At 45.6% G+C, this 24,180-nt stretch overlaps 1 protein-coding gene across 1 annotated transcript in view; it reads right to left on the bottom strand.

Annotated features, from left to right (window-relative positions):
• The window catches only part of DCHS1 (dachsous cadherin-related 1), a 277,728-nt gene that overhangs the window by 62,242 nt on the left and 191,306 nt on the right, over positions 1-24,180 (bottom strand). Inside the window, exons 3-5 of the mRNA XM_078658722.1 lie at positions 12,677-12,908; positions 12,021-12,257; positions 1,958-2,965 (exon numbers count right to left, since the gene is read on the bottom strand). Coding sequence (XP_078514848.1) covers positions 1,958-2,965; positions 12,021-12,257; positions 12,677-12,908 — 1,477 coding nt within the window. The remainder of the gene's footprint in view (positions 1-1,957; positions 2,966-12,020; positions 12,258-12,676; positions 12,909-24,180) is intronic.

The following is a 24,180-nucleotide window of genomic DNA, read 5'->3' as shown; positions in this document are numbered from 1 at the left end:
GTGAGTGGCCTCAGGTCAGTTGGCTATCGGGTCAGGTATGGATGAGTCAGTGTGGGAGTGGCCGTGGGCTCAGTTGTGGATGAGTGAGTGGAGCAGTGGCCCTCAGAATAGGTGTGGATGACTGAGTGTGGAAGTGGCCCTCAGGTCAGGTGTTGGATGAATGAGTGTGGGAGTGTCCATCGGGTCAGGTGTGGATGAGTTAATGGAGGAGTGGCCCTCAGGGTAGGTGTGGATGGGTGAGTGGCCCTTGGGTCACGTGTTGATGAGTGAATGGCCCTCGGGTCAGGTGTGGATGATTGAGTGGGCCTCAGGTCAGGTGTGGATGAGTGAGTGGCCCTCGGGTCAAGTGTGGATGAAAGAGTGTCCCTCGGGTCTGAGGTGGCTGAGCAAGTGGACCTCGGGTCAGTTGTTTATGACTGAGTAGCCCTTGGGTGAGCTGTGGATGACTAAGAGCCCTTGGGCAGGCATGGATGAGTGAGTGGGGGAGTGACCCTTGGATCAGATGTGGACGAGTGAGTGGCCCTTGATTAAGGTGTGGATGACTGAGTGTGGAACTGGCCCTCAGGTCAGGTGTGGATGAGTTAGTGGAGGAGTGGCCCTTGGGTCGTGTGGATGGGTGAGTGGCCCTCGGGTCAGGTGTGGATGAAGGAGTATGGGAGTGGATCTTTGGTCAGGTGTTGGATGAATGAGTGTGGGAGTGTTCCTCGGGTCAGATGTGGATGAGTTAGTGGAAGAGTGGCCCAATGGTTAGGTGTGGATGGGTCTTGTGGGAGTGGCCCTCGGGGAAGGTGTGGATGCGTGAGTGGCCCCCCGGTCAGGTATGGATGAGTGAGTGCTCCTGGGGCAGGTGTGGATGATTAAGTGGGGAGTAGCCCTTGGGTCAGGTGTGGATGAGTGAGTGGGGGCATGTCCCTCAGGGTGTGAATGAGTAACTGAAGGAGAGTCTTCTCCGTTAGTGCTCATGCATTGGTTAGTGGCTTTTCTTTCTGGCTGGATGGATGCTGGTTGAGTGGACAAGAGGTCCTTCTGTTTGACTTCAGTTGGGTTAGTGGGAGAGTCCGCCTGGTTGTGTGTAGATGGATCAATGAAGTGTTGCTTCTATCCAACTATTAATGATTTGGTGGCAGAATGTTTCTTCTGTGCAAGTTTTCACAAGTGCCTCTTGTGCTTCACTTGATAGGATTTTGAATGTTTTGCAAAGACATATAACTACAGTAATACCATCCCTAGCACACTGATATCACTGTAGTAGTACCATCTCTAGTAAACTGACATATCACTGCAGTAGTACCATTCCCAGCAAACTGATGTATGAGTTGACATATCAATGCTGTAGCATTAAGTGTGATAATGACATTTCACTCCAGATGTAGACGTACTATCTCTGGTGTGTTGATATATTCCTGCAGTAACATGATCTCTGCTGACATATCATTGCAGCAGCATGATGTCCGACGTGTTAACATGCTACTGCAGTAACATGATCTCTGGTGACGCATCAGTGAAGTAGCATGATGTTTGACATGTTGACATGTTACTGCAGTAACGTGTTCTCTGGGGACAAATCAGTGCAGTAGCATGATGTCTGACGCATTGATATGTTACTACAGAAACGTGATCTCTGGTGATGCATCAGTGCAGTAGCATGATGTCTGACGCATTGACATGTTACTGCAGTAACGTCTTCTCTGGGGACACACCAGTGCAGTAGCGAGTGGGCCTGCTACTGCTGTCTGGTGAGTTGACATAGCAGAAGCAGAATTCTTTGCCCAGCTCCATGGTGATTGGTTATAAATGTAAGTTGTCACTGGAGGAGATGTGTTACTGAAGTATTTGCCTCTGTCAGTATCAGTGAGTTCATCAGATGCTTTGACCCTGACAGGTGAGTCTACAGTGGTGAGGCAGCATAGCCTCCCAGGTGTGTCTGCTGGATGAATGCATGGAGGGAGCTTCTCACCTGTCTGCGCGTTGATGGAGAAGTTGGGGTCATGCTGCAGAAGACGGTAGGTTAACCTGCTGTTGGGCCCAGAGTCCCTGTCCGTGGCCACGACTCTTCCAACTGGAGTCCCTCCGGGCTGGTTCTCGGTGATGGTGAAAAAGTACCTCTCCACGCTTAGCTTGGGCACATTGTCATTCTCGTCGGTGATGGACACCCTCACCGTGGTGGTGCCCGTCTTTCTCTGGTCATTTCCACCGCTCGAGGCCAGCACTGTCAGTATGTAGAGGTCTTTGGTCTCCCGGTCCAGTGTGCTTTTCACAAAGAGCCATCCTGTCTCCGGCACAATGCCAAAGCTCGCCGAGTCACCATCAGAGCGGAGATGGTAGGTGACCTGGGAAGCACCGTTGTCCTGAGACAAGGCTCGAACTTGCAGAAAGCGTGAATTCACAGGCGTCCCTTCCTTCACCTCAACGCGGTACGTGAGTGTGTCGAAGATTGGCCCGTTGTCATTTTCTGCTTGGACATGCACGAAGAGTGTAAATGTTGAGCTCAGCTGGGGCACACCACTGTCCTTGGCTAAGATCTTCAGGTCGTAGCGGGAGCTCGTGTCATACTGCAGGGCTCCAATCAGTCGGATTCGCCCTGAGGTCCGGTCAATGCTAAAGAGGCGCTCCCCACTGGGGACCAGATCAAACTGGATGTGCCCATTTGGGCCGCTGTCGTGGTCTTCAGCGTGGAGTGTGTAGATGGTGGAGCCAATCTCTGTAGCTTCTGGGATCAGGATGGAATCGGACGGTGTAGCAAAGGAAGGCGCATTGTCGTTGACATCTGAGATGGTGATCTTCACCCGGGTGTTGCTGTAAGCTGGGGGGGTGCCACTGCGGGCCTGGACATCTAGCATTATGGTGGGGTGGGCTTCGTGGTCCAGTGGGATGTTGGTGCGGATCTGCCCCGAGCTGGAGTCCATGACAAAGTACCCAGTAGGGTCGCCAGATGAGATGGAGTAAAAGATGTCCTCAGTATGACCTGAGAGGAAAGACAGAGATAGAGCATATGAAAAGAGATTGCAAAGCTTTAAAATATATATGATTAATGGAGAACTCACAGTTAAAGTGGAAAGTCTCACTGTAGCGGAACATCAAACCCTACACAATCTCTTGATGGACTCCGTTGTCAAGTACAAGGGGGTTGAATGGTATCGCTGGCCCAAGACTTAGTTCTAGAATCAAAGCCAGATCCATTCATCAAGCTGTGAGGAGGTCAAGCCATCCTCACAACCTCACAAGAGTCTCTGTATGCCTGTCCCTTCTAGCAGAGGGACGTATGACGGAAACCATGGACGACGTAGATGTCAGGATACCAGACATAAGCTGCAATCCGTAGTCACAAGCGGGCACTCTAGCTATGAACGACTGCACTTTTTGGTAACCCAGGCTTGGAGTTCAGGTCTCAAATGGTAATGAAGGGTGAGTGGACTATGAGGAACTGTGTGTGAAGAAATTGTATAAGATCAGAAACTATGTAGAAAGGAAACAGCACTGACTGAGGGAAGAGAGGGACAGCTCTGGTGAGAGGAATGAGTGCCCTCACATACATTGGAGAACAGAATCAGAGCACTGGGATTACATCTGCTGGTACGGAAAGTAAAAGAGCTGCGGCCATGGATCAGGAGCTCGCTGTGTGGTTAGCGTAAAGAAAGCGGGCTGCAGGGCATGGATCGAGAAACTCACTCTATGGCATGAACCAGACATCTGACTGTGGGGCTATGGTTGAGAGAGCTGGCTGTGGCGCATTGATCCGAGAGATGTCTGTGGGATTAGGGATGATAGACCTGGTAATGGGTCATGGATCAGAGACCTGGGTGTGGGGTTAGGGTTGAGAGGGCTGGCAGTGGGTATAGTGAAGAGTGCTAGTCTTGGGCATGCTTGAGAGAGCTGTCTATTGGGTTTGGTTTAAGAGAGCTGTCTATTGGGTTTGGTTTAAGAGAGCTGTCTGTGGGAAGAGAGCTGTCTGTGGGACATGGTTTAAGAGAGCTGTCTGTGGGACATGGTTTAAGAGAGCTATCTGTGGGACATGGTTTAAGAGAGTTGTCTGTGGGACATGGTTTAAGAGCGCTGTCTGTGGGACATGGTTTAAAAGAGCTGTCTGTGGTACATGGTTTAAGAGAGCTGTCTGTGGTACATGGTTTAAGAGAGCTGTCTGTGGGACATGGTTTAAGAGAGCTGTCTGTGGGACTTGGTTTAAGAGAGCTGTCTGTGGTACATGGTTTAGGAGAACTGCCTGTGGGACATGGTTTAAGAGAGCTATCTGTGGGACATGGTTTAAGAGAGGTATCTGTGGGACTTGGTTTAAGAGAGCTGTCTGTGGGACATGGTTTAAGAGAGCTATCTGTGGGACATGGTTTAAGAGAGATGTCTGTGGGACATGGTTTAAGAGAGCTATCTGTGGGACATGGTTTAAGAGAGCTATCTGTGGGACATGGTTTAAGAGAGCTGTCTGTGGGACATGGTTTAAGAGAGCTGTCTGTGGGACATGGTTTAAGAGAGCTATCTGTGGGACATGGTTTAAGAGAGCTGTCTGTGGGACATGGTTTAAGAGAGCTGTCCGTGGGACATGGTTTAAGAGAGCTGTCTGTGGGACATGGTTTAAGAGAGCTATCTGTGGGACATGGTTTAAGAGAGCTGTCTGTGGGACATGGTTTAAGAGAGCTGTCTGTGGGACTATCTGCCTGTAAGTGTGGGTTAAGAGAGAGTTCGCTCTGGGGTATGGATAGAGAGATGTCTGTGGGGTGTGGGTTTAGACAGCTGGCCTTGGCTATTGAGGAAGAGAGATTAGGAAGAGGGTGAAGAAAGGTAAGTGGTATTTTACCGGAAACTGTCTGGGGGAGTATGCTTAAGGGGGCTGACTTTTGGATGTGGTTAAGAAAGTTGTTTGTAGGGTGTGGCTTAGAAGAGCTGTCTTCCTATGGATAATACGTTTTAAATCTTGACATGCTTTCACACAGACCCGAGACTGAACACATTTATTTTGACTCATAACACTCTTTTCACTTTAATGGAAACTGTCGTCCCCTTAAAGATTTACTTTCTGAAGGAAAGGTTATTTTTTGCCAGCAGAGATGCGAGCTCTGCCTGATGGGTCTGGATTGGGATACATCCACCGAGGTGTATTGCATGTGTGTGAGTACTGGTTTGTATGTGAGTACTGGTTGTTATTCTAGTTGCAATCACCGACCAAGCCTTGACTCTGTTTCAGAAACACAGTGCTGCTCGTTAAGGAGGTGTGCAAAATTGCATCTTTTTTCTTAACCATTTCAAGAAATGATGCTTGCATCATCAGTCAGCACTGCTCTGTTTTAGGAAAGAGTTGAAGAGTTCCCTCTTTAAAGAACACTACATCACAATGCATTAACCATCCACAACCCAGATTTGTCTCCTCTTACTCGTTGACTTAAAGCTAGGGTGACCAGAATTAAAAAAACAAAAAGCGGGACATTTCACGAAAATAGAAGAAGGACTACAGTTTTATTTCAAGAGAGCGCACAGAATGACCACGCTCCTCAGCAGAGAATTACAAAACAGGCAGTTAGAACATACATAAAGGAATATGCTACTTACCAGTATGCATCTGTTCTTGGCATAGAGGGCTGCAGAGTGGTACATTTATGAATAGATCGCCATCTGGTGTTGGGCTCGGATGATTGCACTTTGTTTTTCTTCTGGAGAAGTCTTTGTCGTCATAGATGACTCCTCCTCTCGGTGTTAGTGCGCATGGGCATCGGCTCCATCCTTAGATTGTTTTGCCATAGTAGGGTTAGATGGAGTAGTGTAGTATAGTACATAAAGATATGCCCATGTAAGTGTATCTAAATAAGATAATGTTGGGACAGACACAGGTTTCCGGGGAGGCAGGGAGGGCATGTACCACTCTGCAGCCCTCTATGCCAAGAACAGATGCATACTGGTAAGTAGCATATTCCGTTCGAGGCATATGGGCTGCAGATGGTACATTTATGAATAGATTGTAAAGCAGTTACCTCCCTAGCGGTGGTCACCAGTGTCTGTCGCAACTGTCTGAAATAGAGTTTTTAATACAGCTTGGCCCACCCTGGCTTGTTGTGCAGCCTGTACATCAACACAGTAGTGCTTTGTGAATGTATGTGGTGTAGACCAAGTTGCTGCTCTACATATGTCATCTAGGGGAATGTTCCCTAAGAATGCCATAGATGCTCCTAGTTTTCGTGTAGAATGAGCTCTAGGAGGAACAGTTAATGTTCTCTTTGCTTTAATGTAACATATTTGTATACATCTTACAATCCATCTTGCGATGCCTGCTTTAGAGATAGGATTGCCCTTATGTGTTGGGGAAAATGCTACAAATAGTTGTTTAGTTTTCCTGAAGTTTTGTGTTCTTTCTATGTAGTACAAAATGGCTCTTTTGACATCTAGTGTATGTAGAGCCCTTTCTGCCACCGTCTGTGGCTTTGGAAAGAAGACTGGTAGTTCCACTGGCTGATTGATGTGGAATGCTGAAATTACTTTAGGCAAGAACTTTGGGTTTGTTCTAAGAACCACTTTATTCTGGTGTAACTGTAGGAATGGTTCTTGTATTGTCAATGCCTGTAATTCACTTACTCTCCTGAGTGAGGTAATGGCTATAAGGAAAGCCACCTTCCATGTAAGGAATTGTATTTCGCACCTATGCATAGGTTCGAAGGGTGGCCCCATTAGTCTGGTGAGTACTACGTTGAGGTTCCAGACTGGGGAAGGTGGTAATCTTGGTGGAATGACTCTTTTAAGGCCTTCCATGAATGCTTTTATCGCTGGTACTCTGAACAGTGATATGTGCTGCCTGTTTTGTAGGTACGCTGCTATAGCTGCTAGATGTACTCTGATAGATGTGTACGCTAGATTACATTGCTGTAAGTGTAATAAGTAGCAAATAATCTCCCTTGTTGATACGTCCAGAGGGTTGATATTGTTATTAGTACAGTGTATAGCAAACCTCTTCCACTTAGCTGCATAGCATGCTCTGGTGGTTCGACGTCTCGCTTGTTTAATTATCTCCATGCAATTTGGGGGTAGATCTAAGTACCCAAATTCTAGGATCTCAGGAGCCAGATCGCTAAGTTCAATTGAGTTGGATCTGGGTGCATTATTTCTCCATGGCTCTGTGTAAGGTGCATGGGTAGAATTCGTAGCTTTTGATGTGGCACTTGTGAGAGTTGCAGGAGCGTGGTGAACCACGGCTGTCTTGCCCACGTGGGTGCTACTAGTATCATGGTCATTGAATGTTGTTGCAGCTTCCTGACCACTAATGGGATTAGTGGGAGAGGGGGAAAAGCGTATGCAAATTTGTTGGACCAATTTATCCATAACGCATTGCCCTGCGACAGGTGATGTGGGTACCTAGACGCGAAGCTTTGGCATTTTGCGTTCTGATGAGTGGCAAAGAGGTCTATCTCTGGTTGTCCCCATCTTTGGAAGAATGGCTGCAGTATTTGGTGGTGCAGTTCCCATTCGTGTATTTGTTCCGACTGTCTGCTTAAGATGTCTGCTATCTGGTTTTGGACTCCTGGTAGGTGTTCGGCTAACAGATAGATGTTTTGGGGAATGGCCCATCTCCAAATTTCCTGTGCTAGTCTGGATAGTTGGAGAGAGTGCGTCCCCCCCTGTTTTTGAATATAATACATTGCTGTCATGTTGTCTGTTCTGATCAGGACTGCTTTGTTGGTAACATGTATTTGGAAGGCTTTCAGTGCTAGAAATACTGCTAGTAGTTCTAGATGATTGATGTGCAGTCTTCTTTCCTGCACACTCCACCTTCCTTGTACTGTGTATTTGTCCATATGTGCTCCCCATCCGGTGAGCGATGCGTCCGCTGTTATTGTCACCTGTGGAATTGGTTCTAGGAACGACCGCCCCTTGGCAATGTTTGTTGTGTTCCACCACTTCAGAGAGCGGTGTGTGCGGTCGTCTACCAACACCAGATCTGTAATCTGCCCTTGAGCCTGATTCCACTGTGTCGCTAAGCATTCTTGTAGCGGACGCATTTGTAGTTTGGCATATGGTATTAGCAGTATGCAGGATGACATCATCCCTAATAGCTGCATGAACACTCTTGCTGGTAGTGAGTGTTGTGGCTGGAATCTTTGAATGACTGTAAGCATTGTTTGGATCCTGACTGGGTTGGGGTATACTTTGGCTTTTTCTGTGTCTATAGTAGCCCCCAGATATTGTTGAACCTTGTTTGGTTGTAGGTGTGACTTTGTGTAGTTCACCGTGAACCCTAGCTGGTGTAGTAGCTGAATTGTCTTTTGTGTGTTTCGAAGACATTCCTCTTGTGACCTGGCCTTTATTAGCCAGTCGTCCAAGTATGGGAAGACATGAATTTGTTGTCTTCTTAGGTGAGCTGCCACCACTGCCAGGCATTTTGTGAACACCCTTGGTGCCGTTGTGACACCAAACGGAAGGACTTTGAACTGATAATGTTGTCCTTCTACCACAAACCTGAGGTATTTCCTGTGGGCTTTGTGAATTGGGATATGAAAGTAACCGTCTTTTAGATCCAGTGTAGAAAGAAAGTCCCCTTCCTTCAGTAAAGGAAGTACCTGTTGGAGCGTGACCATGTGGAAATGTTCCGAATTTATGTATGCGTTGAGAGGTCTTAGGTCCAGTATCGGCCTTAGAGACCCATCCTTTTTGGGAATTAGGAAGTATAGGGAGTATACTCCTGTTCCTTGTTGATGTTGTGGAACCTTCTCTATGGCATGCTTTCCTAGCAGGGATAGTACTTCCTGCTTTAACAGTGTTATGTGATCTTGTTTCATTGGACGCTGTTTGGGGGGGATGTTTGGTGGGGTAGATGTGAGTTCCAGGCAATAACCATGTTGGATAATTTGTCTCACCCACCTGTCTGATGTGATGTTTTCCCAGACAGGTAGGAACTGTGATAGGCGTCCCCCGACCGGTGTTATATGGTCTGGGGGGAGCTGTATGAAGTCACTGCTTTGGGGTTGGAGAGTTGCGGTTGTTGTTGTTTCCGCGACCTCTACCCTTGTTGTTGTTACCTCTGTAGCCACCTCTAGAATTACCTCTGGGTGATGTAGGTGTAAAAGAGGTTTGTTGCTGGCTTGTACCTGTATTTTTGGATCCTCCTCTATAGGTGGACCTACGAAAGGAACCTCTTTGGGTCGGCTGTTGCAATGCTCCCATTGATTTAGCCGTTTCGGTATCCTTCTTCATCTTTTCTAAGGCCTCATCTGTCCCTGTGCCGAAAAGTGTTTTCCCATCAAAAGGTTGGTTCAGTAACGATGTTTGTACTTCTTGTTTGAACCCTGATACTCTGAGCCATGCATGTCTCCTTAACATGATGCTTGTGTTTGTAGATCTTGCCGCAGTGTCTGCTGCGTCTAGGGCGCACTTTATTGAAGTGTTAATAATTAACTTCCCTTCCTGTATGAGTTGATCTGCCCTTTTTTGGTGTTCTTTAGGGAGATGTGTGATGAGTTTCTCTAACTCATCATAATGCGCTCTGTCATACCTTGCAAGTAGTGCTTGCGTATTAGCTATGCGCCAGCTGTTTGCCGCTTGAGATGCTACTCTCTTGCCAGAGGCATCTATTAGTTTAGACTCTTTGTTAGGAGGTGGAGCCTCTCCTGTAGATAAAGAGTTTGCTCTCTTACGAGCGTTAGTGACCACTAGTGAGTCTAGAGGAATTTGCCCTTTAATGTATATTGGGTCTTTTGGAGCTGCCCTATATTTTTTATCGATTCTTGGGTTCAGTACCCTAGCCCTCACTGGGTCTTTGAATATCTCTGATGTATGACTGAGAAGGCCCTTCAGCATTGGTAGTGTTCCTGATGTTCTTTGTGCAGTAGGTAGTGTTTCTAATAAGAAATCCTCTATTTGAGGTTCTGCATGTAGTTCTACCTTATGATATGTTGCTGCTCTATTAATGAGTTGTGCAAAACCAGTGTTATCATCAGGAGGTGAAGGTTTTGAGGGATACAATTCAGGGTCGTTATCATTATCTGACCCTACATTATACTCTTCCCATAGGTCTGCCTCCTCTGGGATTGTGTCTTCATCATCCCCAGGATGTTCCCCCTCCCCTGTGTCACTCTCTACATCTGTTGTTGGTGTAGATGGTCGTGTGGGAGGAATATTTGGCCTATTGTGAGGAAGAGGAGAAGATGGTGTGTGTCTGGGTTTGGGAGAAGGGGGAGGAGTTGTATTCGTCCCCATTGTTCTCTTCTTCGGATGAGTCTTGTCGTCCGAATGTTCATTCTTCCTCTTTTTAGGTAGTTCTGTGACTACCTTGCCAGTCTTTGGGTCAATAAACAGAGTCTTTTGTTTAGGATCAGTCCCGTGTTCCTGTATCGGTACCGCAGTTTTCGGGTCCGAAAGGTGTTTTTTCTTTTGAATGTCCATTTGTGTTTTCGGTACCGAGATTTTATTCGGATCCGATTTCTTCGGTATCGAAGATGTCCCCGGTGTCGAGGGTGTTTTCGACGCCGAAACGTGCTTCGGTGTCGACATGGACTGCTTCGACTTCGAGCTTTCCTTGACTTGGAGCTTCGGTGTCGATGTGGTCCGTTTATCGGAACCGGAACCACCATGATGGGAGACCGAGTGTTTCGGTTTCTGTTTCGTTGCCGGGCTCGAAGGCGGGGCGTTGGAAACTTTTTTCGGTTGTCTGACCGGGCTCGAAGGCGGGGTCGATACCGTGTGGGGTCTGTTTTTTGGTAAAGGGACGTCGTCACTCACGGTTTGTTGGACGTCGATTTCCTCGACGTCGGACTCGTCCACTTCAGACCCCGCCTCATCGGCCTCTTCTTCCTCCTCTTCTGGGTGCTGGTCCTCAAACAGCTCCGGGATTGCTTGTGACTGCATTCTCGATACCTCGCGGGCTCGACGGTTTCTAATCGTCGATTTTGAAGAGAACGCTGCACAGGCCTCACAGTCCCTGGATTCGTGTTCAGGGGACAAGCAGAGGTTGCACACCTCGTGTAGGTCCTTGTGTGGGAACTTAGCACCACACGTTGGACATTTTTTGAATGGAGTCCTTTCCATGGACCCCGGGCTGGACTACGTTGAGTTTCTCGTTGTCGTCGTCCTTCGAACCGCGTCGGTATGGAGTGAAGTCGCGTTCGATAACGATACCGTCGATTTGGAAATGGATACGCGCCGGTTATAACCTTCTTTGTTGAAGTCGGTCCGGAGCGCTTCGATCCTCATCCGAACCCGATGGCGGAAAAAAACAATCTAAGGATGGAGCCGATGCCCATGCGTACTAACACCGAGAGGAGGAGTCATCTATGACGACAAAGACTTCTCCAGAAGAAAAACAAAGTGCAATCATCCGAGCCCAACACCAGATGGCGATCTATTCATAAATGTACCATCTGCAGCCCATATGCCTCGAACATGCAATTTTTAAACCCAGAAGCTTGCCTGTTAATTAAATTGCTTTCTTGAAACAACTGCTAACTATCCCTGCTTTAAAAAACATAAAAAAACTCCCACAGTTTTCAATCGCCCCTCTCTATAAACCCGGACAGGAGCTAAATTTCCTGAAATCTACCCGGACAGCAGGTGAAAAACCGGGACCGTCTGGGCAAATCGGGGATGCCTGGTTACCCTACTTAAAGCTTACCTGTGACTATGTACAGGGCTCTGCTGCCTTTTGGCTAGGTTCACGTTATAGAAATAACATATACATACATGCATATAGATGGTTTTCACTGGCATTCAGTATCACTTTTTAACCTGAATGTCCACTTCCGGTACAGAAGGGCAACAATCTACTGAGAGTTTTGTTCCCTTAGAACTCACCTCTTTAATTTCAAGAGGGCTGTGTTTTGTTCATATCTGTTAATGCTTTGTATGGTTTCCAAACTTTGACCATTTACCAGTCCTCCCGGGGAGTGTATGATGAGGAGGTCATACAAGTAATTGCCATTGGCGCTCATCTTTAAAAGGGCGGTGGAGTCCCACTTAGTACTGACCATGTTGCCTGCAAGTTGCATTTATTGCAGCTATGTGTATGTGAGGAGGTATGAAGCAAACATTAGTGTTACCTGGGGGGTTGTGCGCCCAGACAGTGCCCACACTTGCCCCTCTGCTGATGTCCTCGGGCACAGTGAAGAAGTACTGCGGGTGCTCGAAGAATGGTGGAGAGACAGATCCTGGAACAATGCTGATGTTGACGCGGGCGTTTACCAGTGCAGACAGGCCACCTCCGTCCTGGGCACTGACCACCAGCTGGATGAGGGAGTTAGCTTTACCGTTCAATGCCCAGGACAAGGAAATAACACCTGGAGCAAGAGAGACAGAACATCAGGCAAGAACACAACTATGGCAAGACCAAACCCATCAATGAGACAGCCATTGGAGACCAAGCTAACACCCATTCAAGTCTTGACTGGAGACATAGCAGGCGGATAGAACAAAACTACAGTGACACCAACCTTTGCCATCACTGGAGAGCAAGCTTACAGCCTGTCTGGCCTTACTGGAGGCAGAGCTGGGATTAGAACAAAACTATGGCAACATCAGTACCAGCTTTCTTTGGACACCAATGAGATATAGTCATTGGAGACGAGGCTAGTTAGTATTTCACAGGAGAGCTTAGTCTATGCTTAGGGGTCCTCAGTCCTGCCTCACTCTGCATAGATGGCCATTCTACCCTGATGATGCTCTTCACCGCCCCAGCTGACTACCCTAGCTGTCTCACCTGTCTCCTTGTTCAGAGTGAAGAGCGGCGGAGAGTTCCCAGAGATGATGCGGTAGGCCACGCGTCCATTGACACCTTCGTCCTTGTCGTGGGCCGTCACCTTGACCACAGCCGTGCCGGGCATGCTCTGGGTACTGAGGCTCACGGCGTAGTCTACCGGGTAGAATACTGGCCGATTGTCATTGATGTCATCCAAGAAAACCTTCACGTAGGCCATGGAGTTAAGTCCACCCTGCGGAGGAATCACACACAGAAGTCAATGACACAATGCAACAACTGGCTTGTGTGAGTGCCAAGACCACTCAAAATAAATGCAATACATCGCCAAGTGAACGCGGTCTTCAATGGCATCTTGTCATGGTTACCTACAGGTCCCTTTAGATTTTTAGGTCTGGCTTGACAGTGCAACTGTCGACACAAAATATTGTTTCCAATGCTTTAAAATATACATAAAAGGAGCTTTGGTTGTACTTGGAGTATTTCTCTATCACCTCATGTAATTTGCTGCTTGGTGTATCCTTCCACCACCTATAAAGATTTTGTATTGCCATACATGAGAGACTATTTTACAACAGAAAAAGTAAATATTTTGGTCAGGAATCAGAATGCAATCCATAATCATTGGCTTTTCCAATGCCTATTTTATTTGTGGTTAAAACACTGTATATTTTATAACCTACCTGTACTGTGCATAGTTCTGTATGAGAACACTAACAAGCAATCGCCTGCAATCACCTGATAAATATTGTGAATAAATATTGTAATATCCTCCTCTGTGATTAGATATTAGAAAGCAAACATATCTTTTAAGAAAAGAGCTATGAGGCTGTGGTGCTAGCTAGGACTGAAGTCAGACCGAAGACCAAGAAACATGTGGTTCGACCTAAGTCCGTGAGCAGATACTGCTGTAGAATGTTAAAATCATAGGGGCCGATTCACGGAACTAATCTGAAATCCTAAATTTACTACTTTTGGTATTTACAGAAGGCATTTAGTAGTAGTAAAGTTAGGATTTTGTCTTAAGTCAAACTGAAGTCAAACTTAAGACAGACTTAAGAGAAACTTAGGACAGACTTAAGACATACTTACCTGTGATTTGATATTGATAATGAATGGTTTATTTTAATTTCACAGTGTATACATTTAAGACGTATGCTGCCATTGACTACTAAGAAAGAACAGTAAACTCTTAGGTAAGGGGCCATGAGGTTGTCTCTTTAGCTGTGATTGGCTGACATGAAAGATTAGTAGCCTCTTAGATAAGGGGCCATGAGGTTGTCTCGTTAGCTGTGATTGGCTAACATAAAAGACCAGTAACCTCTTAGATGAGGAGCCATGAGGTCATCTCCTTAGCTGTGATTGGCTAACATGAAAGAACAGTACGTTTGTGGGACCTACCGCTTTTAGGTTGCGTGGTAAGATCTTATATAATGAACCATGAATTTGTTTCATGAGTTGTGATTGGTTTCCAATAAACAATGTCACAAATTAACAAGTTTGACGTCTCCAGGATACTTCTGATAGCGCTCAATTAATTACCATCAACTGCCTATGGGTAACACCAGGATTTTTTGGCACTTAGAAGCTACAAAACTGCGCTGAGAGAAACACACAAAACAAAACAAATGATAATCATTATAACTGTTATGTTTAGTCTTCTACTTCCTCCTGTTATTCTTATTAATACTACACTAGGGGCATATTTACAAAGACAGTGGCGGAGTTTGTCGGTAAGCATAAAACGCTGACGACGCGCTCTGTCACTTTTGAAACGCAGAGCTGCACCATATTTCCCCCTGCTTCATCTGCCTAGTGCTAACGCAGGCACCCTTGCACCGTAGGTCAAGGGTGCCTGTGTTGAGGTGAAGATTGTTTATGTGCAGAAAGGTCCCCCCTCCTGCACATAAACAATCTTGAAATGGCGTTTTGTAACTTCTATGCGTGCTGCTTAATGCACTTAAAGAAGTTGCAAAACTGCATTTGTATTTTTTTTTAAATACATTTTTATTGGTTTTTTTTGACAGACATATATAACAGTTAACATTTAGACATTTTGCGTTGTCCATACAGGGTGACATTCCATTAGGCTTAGGTGCTGGAAATGATTGTTTATGTGCAGGAACAATCAGAGCCGTTTTGCTGTTTCTATATGTGCTACACAACGCAGCACACATGGAAACAGCAAATACTAGGAGAAATAAAGCATTTCTCCTTGTTGCACTAGGATAAAACCAGGTTTTCCTGTTCTTAATTTTGGCGCTGCCCCATATTTAAGCCACCATCATAAACAGGAAGCAGCGTCAAAATCAATGGGTCTTGCGGTGGAACGCCCACCGCACACCCATTGCACTTCCCTTTCACGCTAAGTGTAGCTTGAAAGGGTGCCTCATTCAAGTGGCTTAACGCTGCCTTGTAAATAAGTTAAAGTTCCTATCGCCACCACGTCATGAAAAGTGACGTTCGTGTGGCGATAGGGGCTTGTAAATATGCCCCTAGATGTCACTGGGTGGCAACGAACGTGGCGTTTCTTTTCTTTTATCCTCTAGTCTCTGGTGTCACTGACGGCTGCAGTTAACAGTAGCATTATTTTAAAAAATACAACATAAGAGGAGTGCATTCTTTGGCTGCATCGTTGACTCTGATTGAATCAATACACAAGCTGGAAAGAACAAAAGGCTGTGCCCTTCCGTGTGATTGAATAATGCTAGAGTGCAACCAGAACCAGGAGTGTGTCGTCAGCGGTGATTGTATAATGATACCCAATGGCAGAGGACATGAGATCGTACCATTAGCCATGATGGGATAATTACAAGGAATGAAAGTTCTTGGAAGTTGTGCTCTTGTCAGTGAAAGAATGGTCTTCATGTGCAATATATTTCCTGTGATGGTTTGATTAGCCTTTATTGGATAATGACAAAGTGGAGGTTTCGCTGAAGGCAGGAACAATATGTCCATGGCCTTCGATGTGATCAGAGGAAGGATGCATGGCTCTCAGCATCTTTACGCTTGGGAGCTATCGCGGTCTTCCATCCTCCAGGTGGACCTCATGGCCAGAAGAGCGCTTACTGGACAGATGAGTGTCTTGGTTCATGCAATGGCCGAGTAGATGAATCGCCTGGTGATGCAATATAATCAAGATTGGAAAAAGACGTACAAGTGTTGACCTGCAACAGCTTCCCTTCTTCGTTGAACGGTAACATGTCATTTTTGCATATGCTAGTTGGCTTGTGATAGCCAAGAATGTTTTTCTCTGGTTCTGCACCAACTGGACCTCAGCTAGGGGAAGAGGCTAAGTCTGACGGCCATATGCTTAAACGCAGATCAAACAAGCATTGGAAAAACCAATAGGTCGCACTTTTGTAATGCAAGTGCCGAGCTGTTGGTTTTGCCATTGTTTATCTGTAAAGTATTGTTAAAAAATATATATATATACATATTTTTCTCCAAAATACTAGAGGAGAAGCAAACACATTTCTTATGGTATCTCACAACTTTACATTGAATTCAATATTTGCAATCTTTTCGAATGGCATGGTTTATTGCTAACTACTTTCCACTCACAAAACTTTGAGCAGAATTTAAAAAGAATAAGGAAGTGTCAGAATATAAAGGGACATGCTTGCCACGGCCTAAATCACTCTCTACAGAACTCAGACATTTGGTCCTTGTAGTAAGCAACCCAGCGAACTGATTTATGGGTCTCTAGGAGAAGTGTCATGTTAAGTACACCTTCTGCCTCAGATGCCATCTGAGTGAGTGCAGCAAATGCCCCTTCTCCCAGCCCCATAAAAGCCTTTGTGTGCCTAAGCCAGCTTGTGCTTTCTTGAAGTATGAGGAGTGCAGGAGATAAAACAACTCTTAAACTCTGTTCTTCCGCCATGCCCCAGCAAAATACAAGCTTGTGCTTTTACAGATAAATGGGGAGGGGTGGCGAGCAACATATCACAGTAAGCGGCATTTGAGGGGGAAAGTGGTACACAAGTGAGTGAGCTATAAAACATGTGTACCCTCACAAAGAGCTGAATGAAAAAAAAGCAGTTCCCCAAATTTGAACATTGCAGTGATTCAAGTCAGCCAGTCATAATCATTGTAAACAGCCTCTGCTCCAGAGGAGGGACATACACAGGAAGAGGAGTGCAAGCTATCAAATAAGAAGCAAGCAAATGACAGTGACAAAAAAGCCAACCAATGGAAACCGATGGGCGGGCTGTAAGCCCACTGCAAGATCACAATATGTCTTTCGTATCCAGACAACTTACGCTGTCTGGTAGGTGATCGATAAAAAACACATAACAGGTGCAAAACCGATTTGGCTAGCAGGAGGTCATATCTGCACAGGGCTGTGGAATGTGTCTGCTTCTGGGGCTTCTGTTGTCATTACTGTGGATGAGGCCACCTTAAATCCATGGAACTGGAGAGTGACAACAGTTGTGAATCCAGAGACACCAAAGGTGAGCACATAGATGAATGAACTTGTTGTATTGTGTGTTGTGTTTCATGTCCACAGTTTTAATCACACCATTTACTGCTCATCCTAACCTCCTTCATTTCTCTACCTTGTGCTGTTGAGTTTATGCTCTCTTTGTTAAAAGCCTTGTGCCTTCACTATCGATGGGGTGCCTACAGAGTCTCACCAACCCCTTGTCCCTGGGCACGTACGGTGCATTCCTACGTGCCATGTTAGTCCTTTATACTTCGTGCCAGTTTACTGGTCTCCCCGGAAATGCCAACATCAATAGCTAGGGCTTCTGTTTTTACAAATAAATAGAAGCTGTTGATGAAATTGCAGCAGCTCTCTCAACAACAGCACTACAGAACTCTACAATGCCACAATTGCTTGTATAAACCGGCGCTCCCCTCCACAATCGGACTTATGGTGGCCATCCAAGCTCAATCCTCCCCCTCAACCTGTGTCCTCTGCTAGGAACTTGGGGTTCAAGTTTGATTCTGCCCTTTCCTACAAGACTCAGATAAGCCATGTCTCTTCTTCATGTTTTTGGAAAATGAAGTCCCTACGGAGATTTCTCCATCCCTTACCCATGGACTGTAGAAAAACGGTGGTCCACGCACTGATCACATGTCAGCTGGACTACGCGAATAGCTTGTATTCGGGTCTGCCAGACTACCTGATCAGGAAGCTACAGACTATACAAAATGCAGCCGCCAGGCTCATTAGAAATATCCCGATACAACACCACATACCCCCCCCATCTGCATAGCCTGCACTGGCTGCCAGTAAAAAGGAGGATTCAATTTAAGGCTCTAACTCTTGCATACAGAGCAATCAGAGAAACGGGCCCACATTACCTGAGGAAAAGACTTCATAAATAACATCACATGATGAGCCTGGGATCCAATCATCAAGAACTCCTAGTTACTCCCCACTTTGCAAAAGCTAAGTTAGGTGGCCGGTCATTGAAGGTAAGGACTGTTTATCATTGGCATTCCGAGCCCGAACATATTAGGAAGGCCATCTCTGAATCTGTTTTCCGTAGACTTCTAAAAACCTGGCTTTTTGGCCTTCCTTAGCTTCCGTGGATGTATGACGTTACAACGCATACTTTTACCACGCATACCTTTACACCGCGGTTTTTACATCGCAAACCTTTACCTCGCATAGCGCTTAGAGGTGCTGGATAGTGGTAAGTATAATTTTCTATTCCAACTCCAGTCCCCGTGGACACTAGGGAAGGTGTTGGATAGAAAATTAAACGTATTCCCTATCCTAGAGCGCCCCCCAGCGCAATGCGTTGTAATGGTTTGCGTTGTAATGCCTGCGTTGTAATGGTAGTGCGTGGTAAAAGTTTCGTTGTAAACGTTGTTTACCAGCTGTGTGTTCTACAAGCTTCAAAATAAATAAATAAAATAAATATAAACACTCAGATTACTTAAAATGGCTGCCAGTTCTGTCCCATTGCCGGCGGTTCTAGGGCGCACAGGCAAGGAAGCTAGGAATGCGCTGGGAGTAGGATGAAGATACTGGCTTAGGAAGAAGCATGAGTGAGGTCATAGTGACCAGGTGGAAGTAAATTGTAGGGTGCAGGAAACAGTGGCAAAAATGGTATCCAAGAAAAAAGGAGACGGGCTATGTTGGCACTCTGGGAGCAGGGGAGGCAGAGTGGAAGCAGGGTGAATGAAGGAAGGATAGAGAAGTGGGTGCACTGAAGGAGTTCAGATGAAAAACAAGAGTATCATCAATCAGCAATTAGAGTAGCTCTGGGCTTTTAATGGCTGGTATGAGCCTTCTGTTCCGATGTTTGTCTCCATGTTTCTCCCTTTTTAATGTAGAGACTTCTACCCTTAGTGGGTGGGATGTTCTAAAAGGCCTATAACCCCTCTCCCTTGGGCTATACTGGTGATTAAAAGCCCTCTCCCTTGTTATAGGCCCTCATCTATGGCTTGGTTCGATACTGCGGGTTCAGGGTCTTTAATAACCAGTTTATCCCTCGACAGCGTCTATAAGTCTATATTGACACAGAGTGAAATAACTGTGGCCATGTTCATGTAGGCACATTTGCCAGACCTAATTATAGAGGCTCAGAAGAAGGAAGTGTTAGCACTTTAAGCTAAGCCGGAGAAGAACATTCCTAGAGTCCCTGCACAGCATGTCTTAGAGGCTTCTGGCGGTGTTCATTCTGGAGAGAAGCCGTATCCAAGAACTGCTCCCACACCAGACGAAGGCAACGACTACACAGTTAGAGGACTGAGTTATGAAGCCCAAAGAGTGTGCAGCTTTGGCACAATCAATATCACAAACCTTGGGAGAGCAATAGGAGTTATCTTTCTAGAATGAGGGGGTGCAGCTAAGTCATGGTCATAACAAGATGGAGGATCCTCGAGAGAAGCGAGAGAAGAGGTTATGCGAATGCCCATCATGGACACAGACCGGGTGGGAGCGTTATGGAAGAACTGACTACTACCATGGGAGCGCGAACACATTTAATGACAATTAGGGCATGATAAAATAATCTGTAATTCCATCATTCTAATAGGTACCTGAGATTCCCTAAAATTCAACCATGAATTTGTACTTTGACAGTGATTAATATCCAACTTGATTGGGACTAACTAAGGTGCTTATTGGAGGGGGCATTATTAGTTCTTACAATGAATAGACCACCACGGATGATGTTAATGACTAGGTGGTGAAAGCGTTTAAAGGTAATGACACACCATTAAAATACTTTTGAGAAAGGTTGTAGAGCACAGGCGCTATGCTGTGCTTGGCCCTCATCGCCTATGGGGCGACTACGGATCTGATTTAGATCTTTGCGGATGGCATACAAACGTGATGGATAACCCGTCTGCCGAAATATAAATCCCATAGGATATAATGCACGTGTAATACGGCAGACAGGATATCCGTCATGTTGGTGATGGAGTATTCCATCCGCCAAGAACTAAATCTGGCCCCAAGTCATGTACTGCTCAAGATTTCAGTGATTTTAGTAATAAAGATATTAATACCTCACCTCATTATTTTCTTGTTGTGTCTCACCGGTGTGGTGCGTCATGTGATCGGCCATTGTGGGTGCCGCTGCGATGGAATGACCAATACCGATGCACCACTGTGGGGAGTGTTGCCTCTGTAGCTAGGGAGGTTCTCACTTGAAGGCCACAGGGCACAGAGCAGCAGACAGGGCCCATGAGCCTTGTCTGAGAATCTACCACTGAGCACACTGTTTGGGGCGGGGGGAGGGGGCATGGTGTGAACATACAATCAATGATATTGGAGGTTTGTAATGACTTTACTGCTGCCTCTTTCTTGCCCCCCGCTCCCCTCTGATTATGGAGGTTCATTAGAGATAATGTGACTGTGAATATGACAATGTAAATGACAAGGGGACCACTAACTCCCAGGTACACTGACACCTTCTGGCAGAGGAGTGATCATCAGCTGGTTTATGGTAGACAAATGCATCTTTGTTTGATCAATGTACCAGCAGAGGGCGTATCGGGCACTAGCCTGAACTGTCCTTGGCAATTGGCCATGGCAGGTCGAGCATGTCACGCGTTTTTGCAGGACCCTGGTCAACAAATTGAAATGGGACTGAAAGGAGAGGAAACTTTTTCAAAGTTTGAAAAAAATGTCCTGCAGGGGGAAAAGAAAAGATACTAGATCCAGCTTCTGCGGTCTTCTAGTGGCATTATCTGACTCATCACCAGGGCATCATCCCTTTAAAATCTATACATAAATGTGGCAGCACAAGTGTGGAGCTCAGAAGAAGCGCAGGGCCTGGAGAATGATGAACCCGACTCCCTTATCACAGGTCTGCCGCATGGTAAAAGGGTATGCCACTGGATGCTGCATTGACTAGCATCTTGCAGCAGGCATGAGGAAAAGAACTCTTATCTGTACCAATAGTTTTTCCGCGTGAGACTATTTTCGCGTGGGATTGGATAAACAGCTTGCTTACAGATTTTAGGGTGCCAGTGGCAAATTAATCCTTGTCCATTTTTAGATCTCGCATAGGCAGCACTTGTGCTGTCTCTTAAAGACATGTGGTATTCAGAATATGGGCTTTAAGCTCTGCCCAGGTTTTTAATTGGCTCCTTTGACTGTCTGTTGGAAATGCTCTGTTTTCCTTTGGTTAATGTCTTTAGTAGTCCCTCATTAGTCCCTCCTTTTCTACTCTTGTAACATCTCATGAGGACGGTCCCTGTTACATGTGACTTTACTCGCTATGTTTTATTTTCAGTTTCTGAGCACTCTTTTCTTAAAGACTTCTTCATTTTAGCTGGAGTTTCAGGCACAACAGCCCCTTCCCCGCCCGCACATCTCCGCCATGCCCTCTCTTGGGCTGCAGCTGCCTTCTCCTCCTCTTCCTCCCGCCTGCTTGTTATTATTTATGTCTTAAGGCCGCCCACCTTTCTTTTCTATTTATTTACTTTTGTAGCATTTGCGGCTCATCACACTTTAACTTAACACGTTTAAAGTTAAAGCGTGGCATGACGTGAATGCTACAAAAGTAAAAAAATACATAAGAAATGCTGGTGGTTGCTGCCTTTCTTTTCTATTTATTAACTTTGTTGTAGGAAGGCAAAGCATCCTACTCTGGCAGCCATCTTTAAATGGTGCTCTGTGTATCAATTAAACTAAAAACAAAGCTTTTTTAAAATAAGTTACAAAGTTCTATTACATTACTTTCCCATTTTAGTAAGATTGTAGTGGGAAGTTGAGTCCCTTTTTATTGCGCGCTTTATTTTTAGGAATTGGTTTCTATACTCCTAAATTTTTATAGAAACGGAAGCAACACAATTGCCAGACTTCTTTCAAATGAGCATGGGTTACTTTCCCATTTTAGTAAGATTGTAGTGGGAAGTTGAGTCCCTTTTTATTGCGCGCTTTATTTTTAGGAATTGGTTTCTATACTCCTAAATTTTTATAGAAACGGAAGCAACACAATTGCCAGACTTCTTTCAAATGAGCATGGGTTACTTTCCCATTTTAGTAAGATTGTAGTGGGAAGTTGAGTCCCTTCTTATTGCACGCTTTATTTTTAGGAATTGGTTTCTATACTGCTAAATTTTTATAGAAACGGAAGCAACACAATTGCCAGACTTCTTTTAACTGCTTTTAAGTTAAATGTCTACGAATGTTAGTTAATAAGTATTCCCTACGTGTGTAACCGAATCTAACCTAACAGCCTGTCACGTTCGCTGCAGCCGTCACAGTGCGTAAAGGTATCTCAGACTGTTAAAAGGACAATGAGAGGGTAGGGACAGGAAGAACAGGGGTTGAGGTGGAGTATTGCCTCAACCACAGTAGGAAGAGAGATGGGCGGTCTTCAAGCTAGCAGCTGACTGCTTGTCTTAGAGTGGTAAGGTGACAGCAAGAGGAGACCCCCCCATTGCCTCAACTGTGCAGCCCACTTAGCTGCCCTCCCCGTTGTTATTACTAGCTATAGCTCTGTTTTTAAAGGCTGCAGTACCAAAGGATGTCACTAGGTGTCTCTCTGGAATTGTAAGGGGACGCCTATTGGCCACATAAGGTACTGCACCCTTAATGCAATTATAAAGAGAAAGATTGCAGCTGAGCATACGTTTCCATTTGTTTTTCTAGGAAGTGCGATTTTTGTTAGTTTGCGTTTTAAAAATGCACTATTAAATAAACAAAAATTGTGCATATTTAAAATGCAAGCTAACAAAAATCTTACTTCCAATAAAAAATAAATGGAAACGTATGCTGAGCTTCATCTGTCCCTCTATAATTGTATTAAGGGTGCTTCCCTCCCCACCCATTCTCATGTTGCTCTCTCTTGCCCATGTGCTTCTCTCCCCACTTATTCTTGAATTGTTTTCTTTTGCCTGTGTGCTTATCCTCTACCCATGCTCCTGATGCTTTCTCTCACTCGTGTGCTTTTCTCCCGACCCATGCTTGTGTTGTTTTCTCTCGTCTTGGTGCTTCTCTCTATACCCATGCTCGTGTTGCTTTCTTTCACCCATGTGCTTCTCTCCCTACCCAAGCTCGTGTTGCTTTCTCTCACCCGTGTGCTTCTCTCCCTACCCAAGCTCGTGTTGCTTTCTCTCACCCGTGTGCTTCTCTCCCTACCCATGGTTGTGTTGCTTTCTCTCACCTGTGTGCTTCTCTCCCCATACATGCTCGTGTTGCTTTCTCTTGTCCGTGTGCTTTTCTACCCACCCATTCTTGTGTTTTCTCTTGCCCGTGTGCTTCTCTCCCTACCCATGCTCGTGTTGCTTTCTCTCACCCGTGTGCTTCTCTCCCTACCCATGCTCATGTTGCTTTCTCTCACCCGTGTGCTTCTCTCCCTACCCAGGCTTGTGTTGCTTTCTCTTGCCTGAGTGCTTCTCTCCCTACCCAGGCTTGTGTTGCTTTCTCTTGCCTGAGTGCTTCTCTCCCTACCCAGGCTTGTGTTGCTTTCTCTTGCCTGTGTGCTTCTCTCCCTACCCCGGCTTGTGTTGCTTTCTCTCACCCGTGTGCTTCTCTCCCTACTCATTCTTGTCTCCCTTTCTCTCATCCGTGTGCTTCTCCCTTTGCTCTGTGTTGTTTTCTATTGTTTGCTTCTCTGCCCCTCTCCTTGCTGCCGCGTCCATCACTGTGTTGCTACACCCGCCAGCCCACACCTCCTTACACTAGTTTTTTTTAACCAAACCATACTCAGTGAATTAAAAAAAAAGGGTGGTGGCATCATTTTTTAGATGGGCACATGCACCAGCACCCAACTACCAAATGAAGCGGTCTCCGATGCTTCGTCATCTCGACTTTTTTTTTAATAAAGCAATGCTGCACAGCATCACAGAAACCCATTGGCATGGCCAACCAATGCCAAAAGCAGCACCTATTGGCTTTTCCAATGTTTATTAAAGTTGTAACAATACTACCAACTCTTTTTAAAGGGTGACATCAATTTGTCTCCAACAAAAGTAAGTACTGGTGTTATAACTTTCATAGGTTGGCATGGAGACTTTTGGTGATTGCAATTAGGTAGATTTAAAGTAGTTTTAAAATGGCAAACTTTTGTTACATTTATATAAAAAATTTA

This window comes from Lissotriton helveticus, chromosome 8 (genome assembly GCF_964261635.1).
Source record: "Lissotriton helveticus chromosome 8, aLisHel1.1, whole genome shotgun sequence".
In the NCBI taxonomy this organism is placed as follows: Eukaryota; Metazoa; Chordata; class Amphibia; order Caudata; family Salamandridae; genus Lissotriton; species Lissotriton helveticus.
Note: the sequence above shows the minus strand (reverse complement) of the source record. Positions and strands in the feature narration are given on the sequence as shown.